The sequence below is a fragment of the Miscanthus floridulus genome, chromosome 10, assembly GCF_019320115.1.
Source record: "Miscanthus floridulus cultivar M001 chromosome 10, ASM1932011v1, whole genome shotgun sequence".
In the NCBI taxonomy this organism is placed as follows: Eukaryota; Viridiplantae; Streptophyta; class Magnoliopsida; order Poales; family Poaceae; genus Miscanthus; species Miscanthus floridulus.
Window position 1 is genome coordinate 95254598 of NC_089589.1, and position 21867 is coordinate 95276464.

Consider the following 21867-nt stretch of genomic DNA (forward strand, 5'->3'; position numbering starts at 1 on the left):
ATGCATATATATGCAACACTCAGATCTATTTTTGCAACATCCAAATGAAATACTTGAAACATACGTCTAAAACACTTAAAAATATACGCTTGCAACATGTGTATATTGTCATTGCAACATATGCAACATCTCAGATATACTTTTGCAATATCTAGATCAAAAAACATGAAACACGGCATCGACAGACCTGGTGGTGAATTGTGGTAGCTAGCAAGCTCGGGTTAGGGGACGTCAGCCCAGCGTACACCTCCGCTGCAGGACGTCGACATGTGGCTCCTCCGGTGATTCTCTTGTGCATGCTCGTTGCCTAGGCTCACGCCCGTCGGTGCGGCTTTTCCAGCGTTGCTGCTGCTCGGCCGCAGTCGTCCAGCACCGTCCACTCGCAGGAGATGGGCGCGCGGCGCAGCCAGCTAGGGGGTGCGGTGCGGTGCGGTGGGAAGGGCACGATGCGGTGGGGACTGGGCGCGCGGTGGGTGAAGGGGGTGCGGCACGGGCGGAGTGTGGTGGGCGTATGCGCGGTGACGCCGCGACACCAATGCGAATGCGAGTGGAGAAATTTTAGAGATGAAAGAGACTTAGAGATATGGTTGGGCCTATCCTCTGCGCAGGCCTAGAAAGACACGTGTCCGAATGAGACGAACGACCGTGTACAAGCATTTGTGTTTATTTTTATCTGATAAACAGTTTTAAATTAAAATCTGTCGACTAGTAGTTCTGTAGTTGCAGATTGCACCGGGTGCTAATATAGCGACCAACTTCATCCAAGATTCATATATTATAAGACGTTTAAAATCCATGAGTGGATGGATTAGCTGGAAAATAATGGTGTAAACTATCTGGGTCAAATTACCAAAACTCCTAAAAAACATACTTAGGAGTTTTTCAAAAAAAATCTGAAATGATGCAATATTGTATCTATAAATATACATTGTCACTAAATATGAGATTCAAAGTGATTTTATAAAAATGCATACGTAAATAAGAAATTTCGGGCCCATATGCACTAGAAGACTATATAACTGAAGTTTATTCTTTTTGTATGATTTTTTTCTCGATAGAGTTTGAATCTCATGTTTAGTGATAGTATACATCTATAGATGAACTATGAATGTGCATCGTTTTAATTTTTTTCAAGAATGTCTCATTTCAATTTTTTGAAAACTCGTATGTTTTTGTAGGAGGTTTTCATGATTCCACCGAGAAGATGGTTTGCACCAAATATTTTCTCTAACTTGCACTGCCACTTAAGAATGCTGATAGTATTTCTTATTCGATTGTTTGAATATAACTTCACACCTCCAGAATGGTGAAATTTAGGTTTTATGATTTTGAAAAATAATATAATGGTACTTTTGCATTCTTTATTTTGTCATCAACTGAAAGTTGAATGATGATAAGGGTACATTTTTAAATGTTCCTATGTATCCAAGGACTATTTTGTAGTTACTGCACTAAATTAAATAATTTAAAAATTCAAAATTCGACGCGAATGGCCCGGCATGGCCTAGCCTTTGGTGGGAGAGTGTCACACCCAATTTTAAGGATAAAGTGGGGTGCAAAACCTTATGTGCGCCCAGAGACCAGTCACACACATAAGCCGACAAATTATGAATAGTATCATCACCAATGTTTATTACATCACGAATAAGACAGAGTTATTACATAAGTATAGCGGAAATAATAAAAAGATCTCTCGCGGAAGCTCCAATTCACAGGGACGTCGACTGGTTGACCACAAGTCTAGTAGTCCTCAGGGAAATTATCATTCTCAAGGTCATCTGTTACCCATCCAGGATTTTTATCCAAATAATGAAGATAAACAAGAGTAAGTATAAGTTGTACTCAACAAGTGTAACACGGGGTTCATGAGGCTCAGAAGGCTAGACACAGGTTCAACAGTGTTCAGCTTTAGTTACCACAATTTTAGCTTATGAGTAGCATCAAGTCGTCTCAATTCCCATTGCCAAACACATGATCAAATGTAAACATGAGTAATGAATAGCATAAACAGATATTACTTAGTCATCATCTATTCCATAAGGGTTCCAAGGTCGCTCGTGACCGTGAGCACGGCTGATATACCAGTTTTACACTCTGCAGAGGTTGTACACTTTCACTGTGAGTCGTGATTCCCATATGCCCGGGTTTATAACTCCCAAAACACTTCTAAGGTGAGCAGGCAGGGGTCACTATGAAGCCTTTCAAAGGTTCATCTAACAAGTTAGAGCCATTAGATTCACTCGGCAAACAGTTATAGGAACCCCCCTGTTAAATGGCACAATTCCTTCATGGCTATACACATAAGAGTAGAGGCTGTCCTATACCCGATTCGGCAAGCTATTCTTACGCCAATAAAGGTAACCACTAACAAGCTAGATAAGGTCCTCATACTGAGCTAAAGCCAGAGCCATATAGCCCTCACAGCTGTACTGTAAGTCCTGGATGATCACTTACAGATAAGTCCTTAGGGAGAGGAATCTAAAGCATTTAGAAAGTAGCTAAACACTCCAGCCCCCTGTCTCCATGTTGCTAAAAAGTCATGTTTTAATGTTTATTGCATATACCATTAGTCAAGTTACAAGATCATGGTTTAATTAAGCACTAGCGAAGCTATCCAAATGCATAACCCATAGGTGACAAGGTAATAGTTCAATTCTAGGAAACCCTTATCAAGATGACACATGCAACATGTATTTAATGAATTAAAGTGGATAGGAAACAAGGATGATCCCATGCTATACTTGCCTTGAGCAACATACTCCTGCTGGTCCTGCTCGTCAAAGTCGTACCCTTGACCTTCCGAAAACTGCTCACCGTCTATACTCGATAACCACAGCAACATATAAGCATCCAGGAGCAATCATGCAAAGCAAACAAGGCTACAGATTAGAATAGTACACCAACAGCAAAGAATCAAGATGAAAAGTTTGGAAAATGAATCTACGTCTCGCTATGAACACACGGACGCGAAGATCACAAAAATCGGATCTAAAACGGAAAAGTTATGATTTATACAAGATTTCCTATAGACAAATAATAGATTAGATCTAAGCTCGAATTATAAAAGTTGGAAACCTACTTTACAGTAGCATAAACATGTAGATTACATAATTACGAACCTAATGCAACTTGAACGGATCAAATCGGAGTTAAAACGGAGAAATTATGGCTAAAACAAGTTGAATGGCAAAACTGTAAATAATTGAAATCGTATTTCAGTCCAACCGAACGAAAATACGCTTTCGAAAGAAAGAAACATAAACTGTGAAACGCGCAAAGGACTGCGGGTTAACACCGAAATAATTATAAGGGTGTAACTGCAAAATCGGCATTGAAAGGGTATCTTTAGATATGAGCCATTGGATTAGAAACCGACGGCTAAAATCCGATCTGGCGGAAATAGAAAGAGAGAGAGGGGCACCGGAACAGTGCCGGCGGTCATGCCCCGACGGCGGCGCCATGGCCGGCGTGCTGGAGCTCTCGGAGCTCGACCTCCAGTGCACCATTCGACAAAAGAGAAGTACCGGGAGAGAGAGGAGGTTGCGGCGAACTCACCGGACCCAAACACCAGGGACGGAAAGCAATAGAGGCGGCCCGACGCGAGCTGGCAGCGGAGGTCGGTGGCGGTGCTCGAGCGAGAAGCGGCTGTGGCTGCTTGGCGAAGAAAAATGGCCGCCAGATGGGATAGGGGATAGAGGAGGGGTGCGGCGCTGTTTATGGGGACGGAATTTCTTGGGCGCGATGGCATCATGAAGATCGTGGTCGAGGTGGACTCATGCGACGGCACGAGATGAGTGCGAGCCAGTCACGACGAGAGGAAGGAGGCGGGTCTGACACCTAGGCCTGGCTAGTCAGCGGCGGTGGGAGACTTGCGTGGGCCAGCGGGAGCGGCTGAGCCAGCGAAACTGGGCTGCGCGACTGGGCCGGGGAGACCTGGCTTCGGCCCAAGCGGAGAAGAGCGCGGGCCAGCTCTGGAGTGGGCCGAGCGGAGCAGTGAGAGACGCTGGCCAGTGCGGGAAAAGCTATGGGCCGCGGTAGCAGCAGGCCTTCGGGCCGAAAAGAGGAAGGAGGAGAGATTCTTTTTTTTTCAATTTCTTTCCAAAGCAAATTTTGAAAGCGAGAATTCAAATCGACTTCAAACTTGAGTTCAAATCAAACCATTCCAAAAATTGATATGCAGTAGCATGAATGCACATTCATTGTTGTTAACCTTTATTAAATTTTAATTTGGCATACTTTATTATTCTTCCTAAATTTAAATGCTCACAAAAATGCTTAGTAAATCAATTTTTCTCTAATTTCAATTGTTGTAAAATTTAGGGTGTTACAATTCTACCCCCCTTAAAATGAATCTCGTCCTCGAGATTCGGACGATGCTTACTCAAATAACTGTGGGTATGTTTTCCTCAGATCCTCTTCTCTTTCCCAAGTAGCCTCATCTACTATATACCGATTCCACTGAACCTTGCACATCTTTATAACTCGGCTCCTTGTAACTCTTTCTGCTGTCTCTAAAATCCTTACCGGAAACTCCTCATATGTGAGATCCTCCTTAACTATAAGCTCTTCTAATGGTATCTGTTCCTCGGGTACACGCAGACACTTCTTCAGTTGAGACACATGGAACACATCATGTACACCTAACAAACTCTCAGGCAATTCTAGCTGATAAGCTACTTCTCCACGTCTCTCTAAAATCTTGAAAGGTCCAATATACCTTGGCGCTAACTTCCCTTTCATGTTAAACCTTCTCACACTTCTCATAGGTGACACCTTCCAGTACACATAATCACCTTCTTTGAAAACCAATTCTCTTCTTCTAGTATCGGCAGAGCTCTTTTGTTGAGACTGGGCCACTCTCAAGTTATCCCTGATCAACCTTACTTGCTCTTCTATGTCTCTCAAGACATCTGGTCCGAACACCTGAGTTTCCCCTGTTTGGTTCCAAAACAACGGGGTCCTACACTTTCGTCCATACAAAGCTTCGAAAGGTGCCATATTGAGACTTTTCTGATAACTGTTGTTATACGAGAACTCTGCATAAGGCAAACTCTTGTCCCAACTTTTACCATACTGCAACGCACAAGCTCTCAACATATCCTCTAATATCTGATTAATTCTCTCAGTTTGCCCATCTATCTGAGGATGATATGCTGTACTAAAGTTCAACTTGGTTCCCAACGAACTATGTACTTGCTGCCAAAAATGAGATGTAAATTGGGTACCTCGATAGGACACAATTTTCTTGGGCACTCCATGTAGACATACTATTCTCTCCATATATAACTGAGCTAACCTCGGTCCATTATAAGTAGTCTTGACCAGTATAAAGTGAGCAACTTTGGTTAACCGATCCACTATTACCCAGATTGAATCATAACTTCTCTGAGTACGTGGTAACCCAACTATAAAATCCATACCAACTTCTTCCCATTTCCACTCAGGTATCTTCATTGGTTGTAGCAATCCTGCAGGTCTTTGATGTTCAGCCTTGACCCTCTGACAGGTATCACACAAAGCAACATATTCAGCAACATCTCTCTTCAGTCCGTACCACCAATACTTCTCTTTTAGATCTAAATACATCTTAGTACTTCCAGGATGGATAGAATAAGCAGACTCATGTGCCTCACGAAGAATTGCCTCACGTATAGCCTTATTTTCAGACACACATAGTCTTTTCCCAAACCATAGAGTCCCATTGTCATCCATACGGAATCCTGGTGCCTTACCAATCACTATGTTTTCCGCTATTTCTTTCAACTTCGCATCCTGTAACTGACCCTTTCATATTTCTTGCTCTAATTTAGGCTCCAACACCAACTCTACTGCATTAGTGACAAAGCCTAAATTCAGTCGCTCAAACTCGGCACTCAACTCACTTGACATCGATGTCACTTACACCTCATTGGCATAACTCTTCCTACTAAGAGCATCTACAACAACGTTCGCCTTCCCAGGATGATAGTGTACCTCCAAATCATAATCTTTGATCAACTCTAACCATCGACGTTGTCTCATGTTCAAATCTGTCTGAGTGAAAATGTACTTCAGACTTTTGTGATCAGTTAGATGTCACTCTTATGCCCAATAAGATAGTGCCTCCATATCTTCAAAGCATGAACCACTGCTGCTAACTCCAAGTCATGAGTAGGATAATTTAGCTCATGCTTTCTCAACTGCCGAGATGCATAAGCCACTACTCTGCCTTCTTGCATGAGAACACATCCAAGTCCTTGACGAGATGCATCACAATAGATCGAAAAGCTCTTGTTCAGGTCTGGCAAAGTCAACACTGGGGCTATAGTCAACCTCTTCTTCAACTCTTCGAAGTTAGCCTGGCACTTCTCGGACCACACAAACTTAGCATTTTTCTCCAATAAGGCTGTCATTGGCTTGGCAAGCTTAGAGAAACCTTTAATGAACCTTCTGTAGTATCCAGCTAATCCCAAGAAACTACGAATCTGTCCCACATCTGTTGGTGGCTTCCAATTCAACACATCCCTCACCTTACCGGGATCTACTGCAATTCCACCGTTAGAGACAACATGACCAAGAAAAGAAACTTCCTTCAACCAAAATTCACACTTGCTTCGCTTGGCATACAACTTGTGTTCTCTGAGCTTCTGCAAGACCAACCTCAGATGTTCAGCATGCTCTTCTTCTATTTTGGAGAATATCAATATATCATCGATGAACACCACCACAAACTTATCCAAAAACTCCATGAACACCTTGTTCATCATGTACATAAAGTAGGCAGGTGCATTGGTCAAACCAAATGACATAATAGTGTACTCATACAAACCATACCTCATAGTAAAAGCTGTCTTGGGTATATCTGTTGCATGAATCCTCAATTAATGGTAGCCCGAACGAAGATCAATCTTAGAGAAAACACAAGCACCTCTCAACTGATCAAATAAGTCATCAATTCTAGGCAACGGATACTTGTTCTTGATCGTAACCTCATTGAGTGACCGATAATCAACACACATCCTCTGAGTACCATCCTTCTTATCAATGAATATAACCGGTGCTCCCCAAGGTGACGAACTAGGACGAATAAAACCTTTCTCCTATAACTCCGTAATTTGTTTCTTAAGTTCTTCTAATTCTTTAACCCCCATTCTATAGGGACGCTTAGCTATAGGTGTAGTTCTAGGTAATAATTCAATAATAAACTCAATATCACGGTCAGGTGGCATACCTGGCAAATAATCGGGGAACACATCTGGAAATTCGTCCACCACTGGGTCCTCCTTGTTGCCGCTATCATCAAGCTGGTTCACTGTGGCGGTCGGCTATGCTTGTATTACAACATCAACACTAATTCTTTCTCCACTGGGTGCGGTCACCACAACTACCTTCTCTTTACACTGGATCACTGCTTGTTGTTGCTTCATCCAGTCCATACCCAGAATCACATCTATACCAGATGCTCTCAACACAATGGGGCTCACTTTAAACTCTACCCTCCTTAAGGATAGACTAGTCGGAAGACAACGATATGAAGCTTGCATACTTCCACCCGGTGAGTTTACTAATATGGGATTTTGCATGGCACATAATGGTATGCTATGGTTTCTAACAAATGCTTGTGATATGAATGAATGCGAAGCTCCAGAATCGAATAGAACAGTAGCGGGGGTTGAGTGGACATTGAACGTATCGAGCATGACTTCTGGTTCAGCAAGCGCCGTCTCGGTAGACACATGGTTCACCCTCCCTGTGTTGGGTGCTGGTTTCTGCGGTGTTCCCTTCTGATTACTCTGCTGACCCTAGGGGTGTCTGCTGATTCTGCTTCCTGGGGCAGTGATTAGCATAATGCCCAACTTCTCCACAACGATAGCATACGTTGGGGATACTAGGTGCACTCGTATTCATGGGGGTGCTGTTGGGGGTTCCCTGTCGTGGTGTCTGCGGACCACTCTGCTGCTGAGGACGTTGATTGGCATTCTACTGTAGGTTCGGGTTGCGCTGCGGATACTGACCATGATTCCACTGACTGGGTGGTCCCTGGAACCTCTGCGGAAATCCTTGTTGAGGATTGGCACGCGGACGAGTATTGCTCCCAGAGGCCTGACCCTGAAGCCTCCTCTTCTTGGCCTCCATTTCTTTGCGCTTGTTGCCAATAACAATGGCGCGATTTACCAGCGTCTAAAAATTGGGATAGGTATTGGACATAAGCTGGAGCTGCAGACCATCATACAAACCTTTGAGAAAGCGGCGTTGCTTGTCAGCATCGTCAGCCACTTCATTTGGAGCATAACGTGATAACTGAGCAAACTTGTCGCGGTACTCAGCGATGGACATGGATCCCTGCTTCAGAGCTCTGAATTCCTCTTGCTTGAGCTCTATCAATCCCTCTAGTATGTGATAAGATCTGAAATTCTCCTTAAACTCCTGCCAGGTGACCGGAGGAGCGTTGGCGGGGTGTCCATACTCGAATGACTCCCACCAGTCCTGAGCTTCTCCCTGAAGTTGTCCTGAAGCGTACAACACCTTCTGCTGATTATCACATTGAGCTATGTTGAGCTGCCTCTCTACTGCACGAAGCCAATCATCTGCTTCCAGTGGATCAGTGGCACGAGAGAACACCAGGGACGGCCCTTCAAGAATTCACCACGCTTATCATGTGGTGCTCCACCACCCTGTTGGTTCTGCTGATTCTACACCAACGTTTGCATGAGCTGCGTCTGTATTGCCAAGAGTTGTTCAATAGTCGGTGGTGGTGGTGGTGGATGTGGGGGGAACACCTCCACGACCTTGGCCTCTTCCTCTTCCAGACATCTGCTTAACAAATATTCAAAATTTATACATTTCCAGGTTAGAATACATTCTGAAATTTTTCTGGACGAGTCTCAACATCAGCAGTTCTGTAAAACAGTCATATCTCGAGTTCTAAAAATCCAAATAGGGTGTAATTTATATGGTTGGAAAGCTTACGAAATTTTCTACAACTTTTATTCGGACCACTTTCCCAGATTCTGTCGTTAACCTACTCAAAAACAGAATACAACCGAAACTGTTCCCAGATTCCAGACTGTGCAGTAACTTTAACTTGAAACAGAGATATCTCACAAACCAGATCAGATATGGGGGTGATTTCAGAGGCATTGGAAAGATAATTAAGTCTAGTTATTCCCATAAAAATTTCATAATTGTTGGTCATGTCGATTTTAATTGCCATTAAGATAAAGGCAGACTACTCTGAAAAACAGATTCCGAGAGAACAAGATGTGACATACCCAACTATTCATTTATTGACCCAACCTTTAATATTCTTAACTATGGAACTTGCGGACATGCCCACAAAGCTCCAGCACACATTACAAAGATCCAACTCATGCATAAACATAATAACAAATCAACTAAACACACAATGTTCACAACGCACTAAAAACTCGACCCGATTCGACTCACTCGTTCTACTATCGTGTTATTACATAAAGAGGGACTCCAACATCTAGGGGCGATACTTATGAGGAAGCTCCTCATACATCTTTGGCAAATTGAGGCACACCCTTTGTTCGTCTATCACCTGCTGGTGCCTCTTGATTGCTTCCTGCTGCGCCTTCAATTGATTCTCCAATCGGCGAATCCTTGACACAGACTCATAACCAAAGTGTACCATCGCTTCAGTGGTTGGATCCGTGCCCTGCGGGTCCATCATCACCCATCCCAATTCTGGGTGTTGATGAGGAAGGAATCGATATTGATCATCCTTCATGTCCTCGAATCAGCGACCATGGAGGCCTATGCAAGCTTCAACGGCTGCATCTTCTATGCCGTCCTCCATGGTAGCACGGTGACCATGGTGTGCGTAGTTTGAATCTAGCTGATACGCGTCTTTCTGCTCATCCTTAATGGTGATGCACACCCTAACCTTCCAGTAGGTGTCTTTAAGAGGGTGTGTATGCTCTTCGCAGGCGTATTCTACAGCTGCATCCCAGTCACTGTAGTATGTCTGAAGCAGGCTCATGAGTCGGTGATGTGAAACAGAGAATTCACATCCCGGCTTATACCACACCTTTATTGTCCACCCCAATGGCGGGATCGGCTCATCCTCTTCAACAATGTCTTCCTCTTCATTTTCAGACAAGTCAACGATCTCGACTTCTTGAGGGTCCTCCTAGACTGGCTCAGGTGTGGACTCAGGTGTTGGTGGTGTTGGCGAATCCAATTCCTGTTCCTGAGGTTCTTCCTCCTCAGGCTCCATGGACAAACCTTGTGGCGGGTAGTACCCCCCAGTGCTGATGTAGGTAGTCTTGTGGGCACGAGGCATCTACAAAATTAGATTTAGTTAGATTAGGTTAGAAGCAAAAATTTTCAAAATAGAATAAGACAAAAGAAGCATAAAACTTTAGCAAATACCAAGGGTGAGATTGAAAGCATGAAATGAGTGAAGCAAAAGAAGCTAAAACGACCATTGCTAACTAGGCTTGCGTCCTACAGTCAACACGGCTCCGATACCAATCTGTCACACCCAATTTTAAGGATAAAGTGGGGTGCAAAACCTTATGTGCGCCCAGAGATCAGTCACACACATAAGCCGACAAATTATGAATAGTATCATCATTAATGTTTATTACATCACGAATAAGACAGAGTTATTACATAAGTATAGCGGAAATAATAAAAAGATCTCTCGCGGAAGCTCCAATTCACAGGGACGTCGACTGGTTGACCACAAGTCTAGTAGTCCTCAGGGAAATCATCATTCTCAAGGTCATCTGTTACCCATCTAGGATTTTTATCCAAATAATGAAGATAAACAAGCGTAAGTACAAGTTGTACTCAACAAGTGTAACACGGGGTTCATGAGGCTCAGAAGGCTAGACACAGGTTCAACAGCGTACAACTTTTAGTTGTCACAATTTTAGCTTATGAGTAGCATCAAGTTGTCTCAATTCCCATTGCCAAACACATGATCAAATGTAAACATGAGTAATGAATAGCATAAACAGATATTACTTAGTGATCATCTATTCCATAAGGGTTCCAAGGACGCTCGTGACCGTGAGCACGACTGATATACCAGTTTTACACTCTGCAGAGGTTGTACACTTTCACTGTGAGTCGTGATTCCCATATGCCCGGATTTATAACTCCCAAAACACTTCCAAGGTGAGCAGGCAAGGGTCACTATGAAGCCTTTCAAAGGTTCGTCTAACAAGTTAGAGCCATTAGATTCACTCGGCAAACAGTTATAGGAACCCCCCTGTTAAATGGCACAATTCCTTCATGGCTATACACATAAGAGTAGAGGCTGTCCTATACCCGATTCGGCAAGCTATTCTTACGCCAATAAAGGTAACCACTAACAAGCTAGATAAGGTCCTCATACTAAGCTAAAGTCAGAGCCATATAGCCCTCACAGCTGTACTGTAAGTCCCGGATGATCACTTACAGATAAGTCCTTAGGGAGAGGAATCTAAAGCATTTAGAAAGTAGCTAAACACTCTAGCCCCCTGTCTCCATGTTGCTAAAAAGTCATGTTTTAATGTTTATTGCATATACCATTAGTCAAGTTACAAGATCATGGTTTAATTAAGCACTAGCAAAGCTATCCAAATGCATAACCCATAGGTGACAAGGTAATAGTTCAATTCTAGGAAACCCTTATCAAGATGACACATGCAACATGTATTTAATGAATTAAAGTGGATAGGAAACAAGGATGATCCCATGCTATACTTGCCTTGAGCAACGTACTCCTGCTGGTCCTACTCGTCAAAGTCGTACCCTTGACCTTCCGAAAACTGCTCACCGTCTATACTCGATAACCACAGCAACATACAAGCATCCAGGAGCAATCATGCAAAGCAAACAAGGCTACAGATTAGAACAGTACACCAACAGCAAAGAATCAAGATGAAAAGTTTGGAAAACGAATCTACGTCTCGCTACGAACACACGGACGCGAAGATCACAAAAATCGGATCTAAAACGGAAAAGTTATGATTTATACAAGATTTCCTATAGACAAATAATAGAGTAGATCTAAGCTCGAATTATAAAAGTTGGAAACCTACTTTACAGTAGCATAAACATGTAGATTACTTTATTACGAACCTAACGCAACTTGAATGGATCAAATCAGAGTTAAAACGGAGAAATTATGGCTAAAACAAGTTGAATGGCAAAACTGTAAATAATTGAAAATGTATGTCAGTCCAACCGAACGAAAATACGCTTTCGAAAGAAAGAAACATAAACTGTGAAACGCGCAAAGGACCGCGGGTTAACACCGAAATAATTATAAGGGTGTAACTGCAAAATCGGCATCGAAAGGGTATCTTTAGATCTGAGCCGTTGGATTAGAAACCGACGGCTGAAATCCGATCTGGGGGAAATAGAAAGAGAGAGAGGGGCACTGGAACAGTGCCAGCGGTCATGCCCCGACGGCGGCGCCATGGCCGGCGTGCTGGAGCTCTCGGAGCTCGACCTCCAGTGCACCATTCGACAAAAGAGAAGTACCGGGAGAGAGAGGAGGTTGCGGCGAACTCACCGGACCCAAACACCAGGGACAGAAAGCAATCGAGGTGGCCCGGCGCGAGCTGGCAGCGGAGGTCGGCGGCGGCGCTCGAGCGAGAAGTGGCTGCGGCTGCTTGGCGAAGAAAAACGGCCGCCAGATGGGATAGGGGATAGAGGAGGTGTGCGACGCTATTTATGGGGACGGAATTTCTTGGGCGCGACGGCATCATGAAGATCGTGGTCGAGGCGGACTCATGCGACGGCACGGGATGAGTCCGAGCCGGTCACGACGGGAGGAAGGAGGCGGGTCTGACGCCTGGGCCCGGCTGGTCAGCGGCGGTGGGAGACTTGCTCGGGCCAGCGGGAGCGGCTGAGCTAGCGAAACTGGGCTGCGCGACTGGGCCGGGGAGACCTAGCTTCGGCCCAAGCGGAGAAGAGCGTGGGCCGGCTCTAGAGTGGGCCGAGCGGAACAGTGAGAGACGCAGGCCAGCGCGGGAAAAGCTATGGGCCGCTGCAGCAGCAGGCCTTTGGGCCGAAAAGAGGAAGGAGGAGAGATTCTATTTTTTTTTTCAATTTCTTTCCAAAGCAAATTTTGAAAGCGAGAATTCAAATCGACTTCAAACTTGAGTTCAAATCAAACCATTCCAAAAATTGATATGCAGCAGCATGAATGCACATTCATTGTTGTTAACCTTTATTAAATTTTAATTTGGCATACTTTATTATTCTTCCTAAATTTAAATGCTCACAAAAATGCTTAGTAAATCAATTTTCTCTAATTTCAATTGTTGTAAAATTTAGGGTGTTACAGAGTGGTACGAGCCTCGGGGATTAAAGGGAACCATTTAGATTTATGATGATAGAAATGTTTGATTTATGATAAAACTAACATAATATACATAGTTAAAAGTATTGAGACCAATCGGATGCTTGCTTTCAGAGCAGCAACACTCGCTGGATTCCTCCCCCAGCGAGGCTAATGAAGATTAACGTTGATGTAGCCTTGGCTAAGAACTCAGAAATTGTCGTTGCTGCAGCTGGTGCACGCGACTTTGTTGGATGCTTTTTGGGGGCCTCGGCAGTAGTGATGGAAGGAAGCTTGGAGCCAGAGACGGTGGAGGCGATATCATGTAAAGAAGGCCTGGCTCTTGCTAGCGACTTGCTACTTCAGGACTTCAGAGTGGCACGCGACAATGCTGGAGTTGTTGCAAGCATACGTGAAGGTATTATGGGCTTTTATGGGCACGTTGTCTAGGAAATTAGAGCTAGATCGAATGATTTCAGATTTGTTGAGTTCATCCATGAGGGGAGGCGATCAAATGTGGATGCTCATAATCTTATTAGGAGTTGTATCTATGCTAATTTAGGGAGACATGTTTGGTTTGTATCTCCGCGTGATGATGTCTGTTTAAGAATAATAAATGTCTATTATGCTAAAAAACAAAAATGGGGAAAAAGGAAAAACGATGCCGTGGCTGTCGACGTCGCCGGGCATGACCACCGCTAGTGTCGGCAGCCACCAGCAGGACCAGATGCTACCACCAGCAGGGTCGGGCTACCACCAGCAGGACCAGATGCTTCCAGAAGACCCTCGACGAGCAGGGCATGGTGATTCAGGAAGGACACCGTCACACCGACAGCGGCTGCTTAAAACCGCTGTAAGTTTGCAGCTTCGACTTTTGATTTGTTTGTATCTCAAAAAAGAGGATTTTTTTTATTCATCTTGGGAGATTGCATTTGTACTAGTTCGTAGCGGGAAATGGCTCACTTGGACGATTCCAAGCTTTACCCTGCGTTCTAGAAGTAAGATCGACTGGAGCTGGGGAATTTTCATTTTGCTGACCCGAGTAAAATAAGCGGTTATGCTTTTATTTTTTTTTGGGGGGAAAGAAGCTCTTTTATTTTATTTTATTTTTTATAAAGAAAGAAGCTGCTTTAAACTTGGTGAATTTATGATACGTCTCACAGTTGTGCTGACGAGGGCAAAATAAGACTCGACTCCTCTCGTGTCCTTGTCCCTAATCCAAATACTGCTCTTTTGTAACATTGGCTTAGGAATGGGAATGGTAGAGGATAGTCCCCATGCTCTGGAGGGCATATGCTGCATCGAGTTGAACTTTTTGACATCAGCATTCATGAACCTATTCCATGCAAGAAGAGTGCGATGCAGGACTGGGAGGAATATCACTGAAGATTCTGAAAGTGCTACCGAACAAGGTGAGCCTTCATGTCACGTTCAGAAATCATAATAGAATTGCAGTGATAAATGGGAACTGAAAAAATTGGATTAGTTTCTGCAGCTAAAGGTTAGTAGTAACCTATTAAGTTTTCCTGTCTATTAAGAGAAGGGACATTCTCATGGAAACATTTGCCACAAAAGCTCTCTGTTATATGATAATGATGATCCTGGATGGTGTATGGGCATTCCTACCTTTTAAACACTATGTGGACAAAATAAGTGGAAAGAACAAGCTACAAGCACCAAGCTGAGTATATTATGAGAGGAACTAACTCATTCGTTTTATCTGAATGACAGTATTGCAGGACTTGTTTCAGACTGGTCCGAAGTTTCACTGTATAGGAACAAAAGATGCAAATGTAGCAATAACAAACTTCATTGCTTCGTGGTTTTTAAAGAATTTTTTATTGCAGGACATCTGTTGCCATCAATCAGACTGCAGTACATGGTAATAAAGGCAAACTATCAGTTTGATGTGAATGATAATTAGGAAGAAATTTTCTACTTTTGAAGTGACTGAAACACAGAAATTTTGAAGTCACTTGATCTTACAAGATAATTCTGAAGATTCATGCTCCAAGCCTCCAACTTTGGATCAATCTAATGCCATACAGTGGTAGGGGCGAAGCCTGAATGGGCAGTCAATGTTCATCGTAAACACCCCACGGTTTCAGTTCAAAAAAATGTTCTTCGTAAACCCAGCAAGGCAATTCAATTGACCAAGAATAGAAGTACTGAAGCATACAGTAGCATCAAGGGAGCGCATTGGCGTGTGCTTGCTGATTCTTAGAATTGATTCTGCAGATTGTTTTTGAAAACATGATGGTTTGGGTATGTTGCAATAGTTTCTTTGACACTATATGGGATGCTGATGCCATTGAGCTCAAATCGATTCAGTCTTTCAAGATAGCCAATTCCAGAAATGGACTGTACCTGGGTGAATGACCAAACAATACTCCCAAAGACCCAAACAATAGAGGCTAGCTAGGTTTCCATGAAGCAGACATTGGGCTTATTAGCGTGGTCCCTTGCCGCTGCTCGCCATGCAATTTTTATCCCATCAACCACCCGACTATGGAGAGCGATTTCCTTCAGATTTTGAAGGCGTTTGATTTCGATGCCCGGAAGATCACCAAGAGATTCGCAGAGCATTTGTAGCGATACAAGAGACCGCAGAGCCCCAGCCTGGATTGTTACATCGTGGAGACTTCGCACGCCCACAAGGCACATCCGGTGCAAGCATGGGAAGTGCTCAGGTTGTATGACCAGGGGCCCAGGGTTATCTTCGACGAGCTTCAGATATTTCAGCACCCGCAAATTAACCAGGCCGGCTAGAATGGCGCCCCCTGCAAGATTAGTCGACGAAAGGCATAGCTCTTGAATACCCCTCAACTTCGTAACAAACTTCTCAGGTTCTGGTAGAGAATCCAGGAACTGTGCCAGGTCGCCACGCAATTTGAGCGAGGTCAGTTTACCCGGGGCTTGTAGAGATTCCAGGAGCCGAACTGAGCATTCGGCAGTGGAGCACTCTGTGAAATCAATGGATAGGGAGCGATCAACACTAGCCATACTGTTACCGTCACTGGTGAACACCTTGACGGCATCTGAAAGATGTGTAATGCTGGTGGCATCTACAGAAGAATCCAACCATATTTTCACCTTCTTCAGCTGCCCCATAAAAAGCATCTGTTGTGAAATTCCTTTCCTCCTGTCCGCGACATACCCTGAAAGCGTCTCCAGGGCCAGGTCACAGCCACAGTTGTCTGACAAGAACTTGTCTAGCTTTTTATTTGGGATTTCTTGTAGCTGAAACTTTCCAAGCAGGTGTTTCAACTTGGGTAGCTGGAGGGCTTCTAAGCACAGCTCCACTGTTTCGGTTCTCCTCATGTCGAGCGTCTCTAGACGTTGCAGATTCCTTATTTTCTGTGGAACCTTACCAATAGTTTCACCGAGGCTCAGATACTTCAGCAGAAGCAGGCCGCATATATCTCTGAGATGTTTTTCTTCCAGATGAGAGCATTCCTTGAGATCCAACACCCGTAGTAGCTCATACTTGGCAAACTTCAGCGTATCCTTATAATTGTCAAGATTGGCAGCAGGGAATACCGCCAAGGTACGGAGACGAGATAAATCCTTGGGCAGTTTCAACCGCCTATTTGCTGCTGCTCTGTTAGGATGGAGAGAAAGTCGGCGAACACATGGCGGTTCATGGCCGGTCCGACCACAGACTAAGGTGATGAAATTATTGGACGCTGACTTCTTGCGAGAAACGGGGTCCAGCATTATCTCGTAAGGCCGGCATCTCTTCACCTTTCCAGTGTTGCTTACTTGAACGGGCTGAATGATATTGCGGTTGATGAGGGTGTTGAATGCCACCTCTTCGGGACTACTTCGAGCGTCCTCTGGTTCAATGAATACGATTTCTTCAGCCAACCATCTCCTTATTAGAGGATTCCTTCTGACAGGATGATCACAGGGGAACATCGAACATGCAAAAGTATAGCAACAAGTCCTGAAGACCAAGCCCAACTAGACTCTCATAGTTACTGACAATCATCTCTTCCAACTTTGCTCTAAGGGTGTAGCCCTCTTCAAATTTACTTTCTGTCAGCTCTAGGATCTTAAAAATTTGGGATGTGCTGCTACACTGAGCAAGTGCTAAACCTTTACCACAGATGCAGCGTGTTCCTGCTGACTGGATGTTTGTTGTCAAGATAATTGTGCTTCCAACTCCATCAGTCCAGGGGAATGCAGATACCATGTCGTACAGCTCATCTGCGGCCACATCATCAATTACAATCAAGAATCTGAAATATGCAAATTTAGAAAACAATGTTAGGCCTCTTCGATTCATGTAAACCTGTAATAAATCCGCCGCAAAAAAGAGAAAACATATATGATTTTTTTTGTTTTTTTTTGAAAACATGACAGGAGCTCTGCTTCTCAATTAAGATAGGAATAAGAGTTTATGGACAGAGAAAACATATATGATAGGAATACATTGCAAAAGTGAGCCGAAACACGTGAATTAAATCCTTTTGATTTGATTCCTTGGATACAAAATGAGGTTGTCGTGCATGATTAAAAAATGGAGGTGCTCACTGTTTATTTATTTATTTTTGGAAGACTTGGCAACAACATTAAAGACAAGAAAGATGAAAAACACAAGAATCTAGGTCTTGTACAAAAATCAAAGTTTAAGAAACCATATAAAATTTATTGGAATTGGCAGCATAGATACCAAGACCCAATAAGAGAGTGGGGCGGAAGATGATTGAAGAGTGGGGACAAAGATTATTAGAAGAGTTTATTTTGAAATAACAACTTAGCCCTGTTCGGCACAGTTTTCTCAGCAGATTCAGGAGCTATTTGGAAATATTTTTTTTGACAAACTTGTTAAAATAGAACTACTTGTCAAGTGGAGTTCATTAAAACCAGCTCTCACGGTGTAGATATTGGATGAAGTTAGCTCCCTCTCTACGATTCTACTATGAGAAGCTATTTTACCAAATATTGTTTTTTTTTCAAAATACCTTTAACTCCACTCATATATGAGAGTTTTTGGAACCGACGGTAAAAATAATGTGTTCCATTGGTGTCAGTTTGAGAATCCCCTTTGTAAGGCGATTGTCTTAAAACTACCACAAGTGCATATCTTAAAGGGCTCCGTATCGTATGCAAACCACCATACTTGTGCAAACTTTGCAAACTAATGATTTGGACCCCATGATGCTCATCCGAAGGCTGTGGAGAGAGGTGGGACTTTTTTACATTTAACAGCCCGCCAGGCACTAGTAATTGTGTTTTATTTTCCAAATGACCCCCCTAATCGCCCGATGCTCCAGTAGAATCGAAGCCCCCTAATCGCTCCAGTCTTGTCGAAGTCAGCCGCCGCCGGTCCATCTTCGACTCTACTGCCGCCGCCGCTCCTCGTCATGACTCACCGGCCGCCGGACTCGGAGATGCTGCCCACGAACGCCGCCCCGTTGCTGCCCACGAACGCCGCCCCGATGCTGCCCACGGTTGCGCACTGCCCCGATGCAGGTTCGTTTCTGCCCTCCTATAAGACTGCCGTCTTGACTTTCATCTTGAGTAGGATCATTGCTAACGTCCCTGCATGCCGCGGATGGTGAACCTGCAGTCGTCGTTGATTCTGCGTCCTTTGAGGCCACCAGCATGGATAATGCCGGCATGACCATCATGGACGTCGATGCCGGAGTTGGAGCCTACCTTGAAGAACCAAGCACACCACGAGCAACCTCTTCTCCTAATATAGCAGATAGTTGCAAAGAACATTCGAAGCCTATGGTTGGAATGACATTTGATACACTCACAGACGTGGAGAATTTTTACAAGGACTATGCACACGAAGCTGGTTTCTCTGTTCGTGTTGGTCAGCACAAGAAGCAAAATGAGGAAATATTTTACAAGTGGTTTTTTTGCTCAAGGGAAGGGTACAGAAAGGAGAAGGTACACGATGTTAGTGATCAATCCGGGAAAAAAAGGAAGACATCAAATGTGGTGGAAACCCGATGTGGCTGTGAGGCACATATTGTTGTTAAGCTTGGTAGTGACAAGAAGTATCGAATATTTTCAATGTTTGAGGAGCACAACCATGGTTTTGTGTCGCCAGATAAGAGGCACTTGCTAAGATCCAACCGTCGTGTTAGTGAGAGGGCAAAGAGTACTTTGTTCAACTGTCATAAGGCTAGCATTGGCACGTCCCAGGCATTTCGCCTTCTCCAAGTCAGTGATGGTGGATGTGAAAATGTTGGTTGCACGCTGAGGGATTTGAAGAACTATTATTGTGACCTGAGGAGCAAAATCAAGGATGCTGATGCACAAATGTTTGTGGGACAACTTGAGCGAAAGAAGGAAGTAAATCCTGCCTTCTTTTATGAGTTTATGGTGGATAAACAAGGACGACTTGTGCGTGTCTTCTGGGCAGATGCCATATGCAGGAAAAACTATTCTGTTTTTGGTGATGTGCTTTCGGTAGATTCAACATATACTACTAATCAATATGATATGAAGTTTGTGCCATTTACTGGAGTCAATCATCACTTGCAAAGTGTTTTTCTTGGGGCAGCATTCTTGGTTGATGAAAAGATCGAGTCATTTGTATGGTTGTTTCAGACCTTTCTTAAGGCTATGGGTGGAGTAGCACCTCATCTAATCATAACAGATGAAGATGCGAGCATTAAGGCTGCTATTGCTCAGATTCTACCAAATACAGCTCATAGACTTTGCATGTGGCATATCATGGAAAAGGTACCTGAGAAGGTTGGGCCCACCATAAGAAATAATGAGGAATTCTGGGAAGTATTAAACAAGTGTGTTTGGGGCTCTGAGAATTCAAGTGAGTTTGTATCTGAGTGGAATTCTATCATGATAAAGTATGAGCTGATTGGAAATGAGTGGTTTTCCGCAAAGTTTGACATTCGAGAATCATGGATTCCAGCATACTTTATGGACATACCTCTAGCAGGACTTCTTAGGACTACATCACAATCGGAGAGTGCAAATTCTTTTTTTAACCGTTTCATTCATCGAAAGTTATCCTTTGTTGAGTTTTGGCTAAGGTTTGACACAGCTTTGGAGTGCCAGCGCCAAGAGGAGTTGATAGCCGACAATAAAAGTCGTCACACCAATCCTAAATTGATGACACCATGGGCCATGGAGAAGCAATGTAGTGTCGTATATACTCATGAAATTTTCAGCAAGTTTCAGGAACAACTCATAGTTGCAAGAGACCATTGCATTATTCAAGGGATTTCGGAGTCTGAAGATATGAAAAATGTCACCATCAGCAGCCTGTCTGGAAAAGAGCGAGTGGTTCAGATGAACAAGTCAAACATGTTTGGTATGTGCTCCTGTAAATTTTATGAGTCCTATGGCATCCCGTGCCGTCATATCATCCAAGTGCTTAGAGGCGAAAAGCAAAATGAGATACCATCGATTTATTTTATGAAGAGGTGGGACAAAAGATGTAAAAGGTGAGTTGACACGGCTGATTTATTTTCTATTCAAAAATTATTTTGTATGTGCAATAGTGTTGATCGGATCTTTATTTTCATAGAGAACTCTTCTTCGATGACGAAGGTAACCTTCTCGATGAAAAAGCTAAAGATCCTATGGAGGTGGCAATGCGGAGAAAAAATTTAGATTCACGCAACAAGTTTGAAGATCTTATCCAGATGGCCAAAAACTCTAAACAAGGAATGGAATTTTTATATTCTAGTTTAGCAAACCTTGTAGAACCTCTCCAAAATATCATTCCTGCTGCTACAGTTAATAAACAAGATGAGTTTGAAGCATTCCTTGGTGGCAAAATCCCACAAGAAGTGGAGATACATCCACCAAATGATATCAACTCCAGAGGGCGATGCAAAAGAATTAAAAAGGGCAAGGAGAAGAAGGCACCAAGAAAACGGATGTGTGGAAAATGCAAGCAATTAGTGGATCATGACGCCCGTAATTGCCCAAACAATGCATGATCATTCCTAGTGTTAATAGCTTCATGCTTTCTGAAAGTATCCTGTGTGTTTTGCTTTTCAGAAACAGAACCACTGTCAGTGTACTCTGAATTTGTTTGTCACTGTACTCTGAATTTGTTTGCTTGATACAGGAAGACTCTGAATTTGTTTGCTTGATACAGGAAGCATTCAATAAACCAATCAGAAAACAAAGATGAAGTATAACTCTATGAAAAAGAAAACAAAGAATCGAACACATCCTTTTGTTCAGCATCGAGCATGGCAACTGACATACACTTCTTACATGGCTACATCAACGTTGAATGTAGCAATGAATCCATGCACACAGCACATAATTCTGAACACATGCTGAAATCAATTTTATTTCAATCTTCAGAACACAGAATTCACATGGTTACATCCTTTTGTTCAGGCATTACACACAGAAGGCACAATTGCCATTAGCATTACACAGATCACCAACTCGAGTCCTGCAAATAGATCACCAAAACAACACTGAGCCCTGCACTTTCAGGCATTACACACAGAAGGCGCAACTCGAGCACTGAAACAGGCAGCACTGAAACAGGCAACACAGCTCTGAGCATGGCCGGGCAGCCTCCGACACGGCGTCGTGGCGGGCGAGGTTGATCCTGGTCGTGGCAGGCGAGG

The 21867-nt window shown here is 43.6% G+C and overlaps 1 protein-coding gene and 1 pseudogene across 1 annotated transcript; one reads left to right on the plus strand and one right to left on the minus strand.

The window, feature by feature from the left end:
* Positions 1-15703: 15703 nt before the first annotated feature.
* On the minus strand, positions 15704-17573 carry LOC136489075 (disease resistance protein RGA4-like; annotated as a pseudogene).
* Positions 17574-18654: 1081 nt separating this feature from the next.
* Positions 18655-21216, plus strand: LOC136489076 (protein FAR1-RELATED SEQUENCE 5-like). Its single transcript, XM_066485810.1, has 3 exons — positions 18655-18763; positions 18861-20715; positions 20799-21216. Exons 1-3 carry the CDS (start codon positions 18655-18657, stop codon positions 21214-21216), a joined length of 2382 nt encoding a protein of 793 aa, XP_066341907.1.
* The last annotated feature ends 651 nt before the right edge of the window (positions 21217-21867 follow it).

Coding starts and splice junctions, on each gene's coding strand:
- LOC136489076 (XM_066485810.1), top strand. CDS start 18,655: ATGACTCACCGGCCGCCGGACTCGGAGATGCTGCCCACGAACGCCGCC. Junction 18,764..18,860: donor TGCGCACTGCCCCGATGCAG/GTTCGTTTCTGC, acceptor GTGAACCTGCAG/TCGTCGTTGATTCTGCGTCC. Junction 20,716..20,798: donor TGGGACAAAAGATGTAAAAG/GTGAGTTGACAC, acceptor TTATTTTCATAG/AGAACTCTTCTTCGATGACG.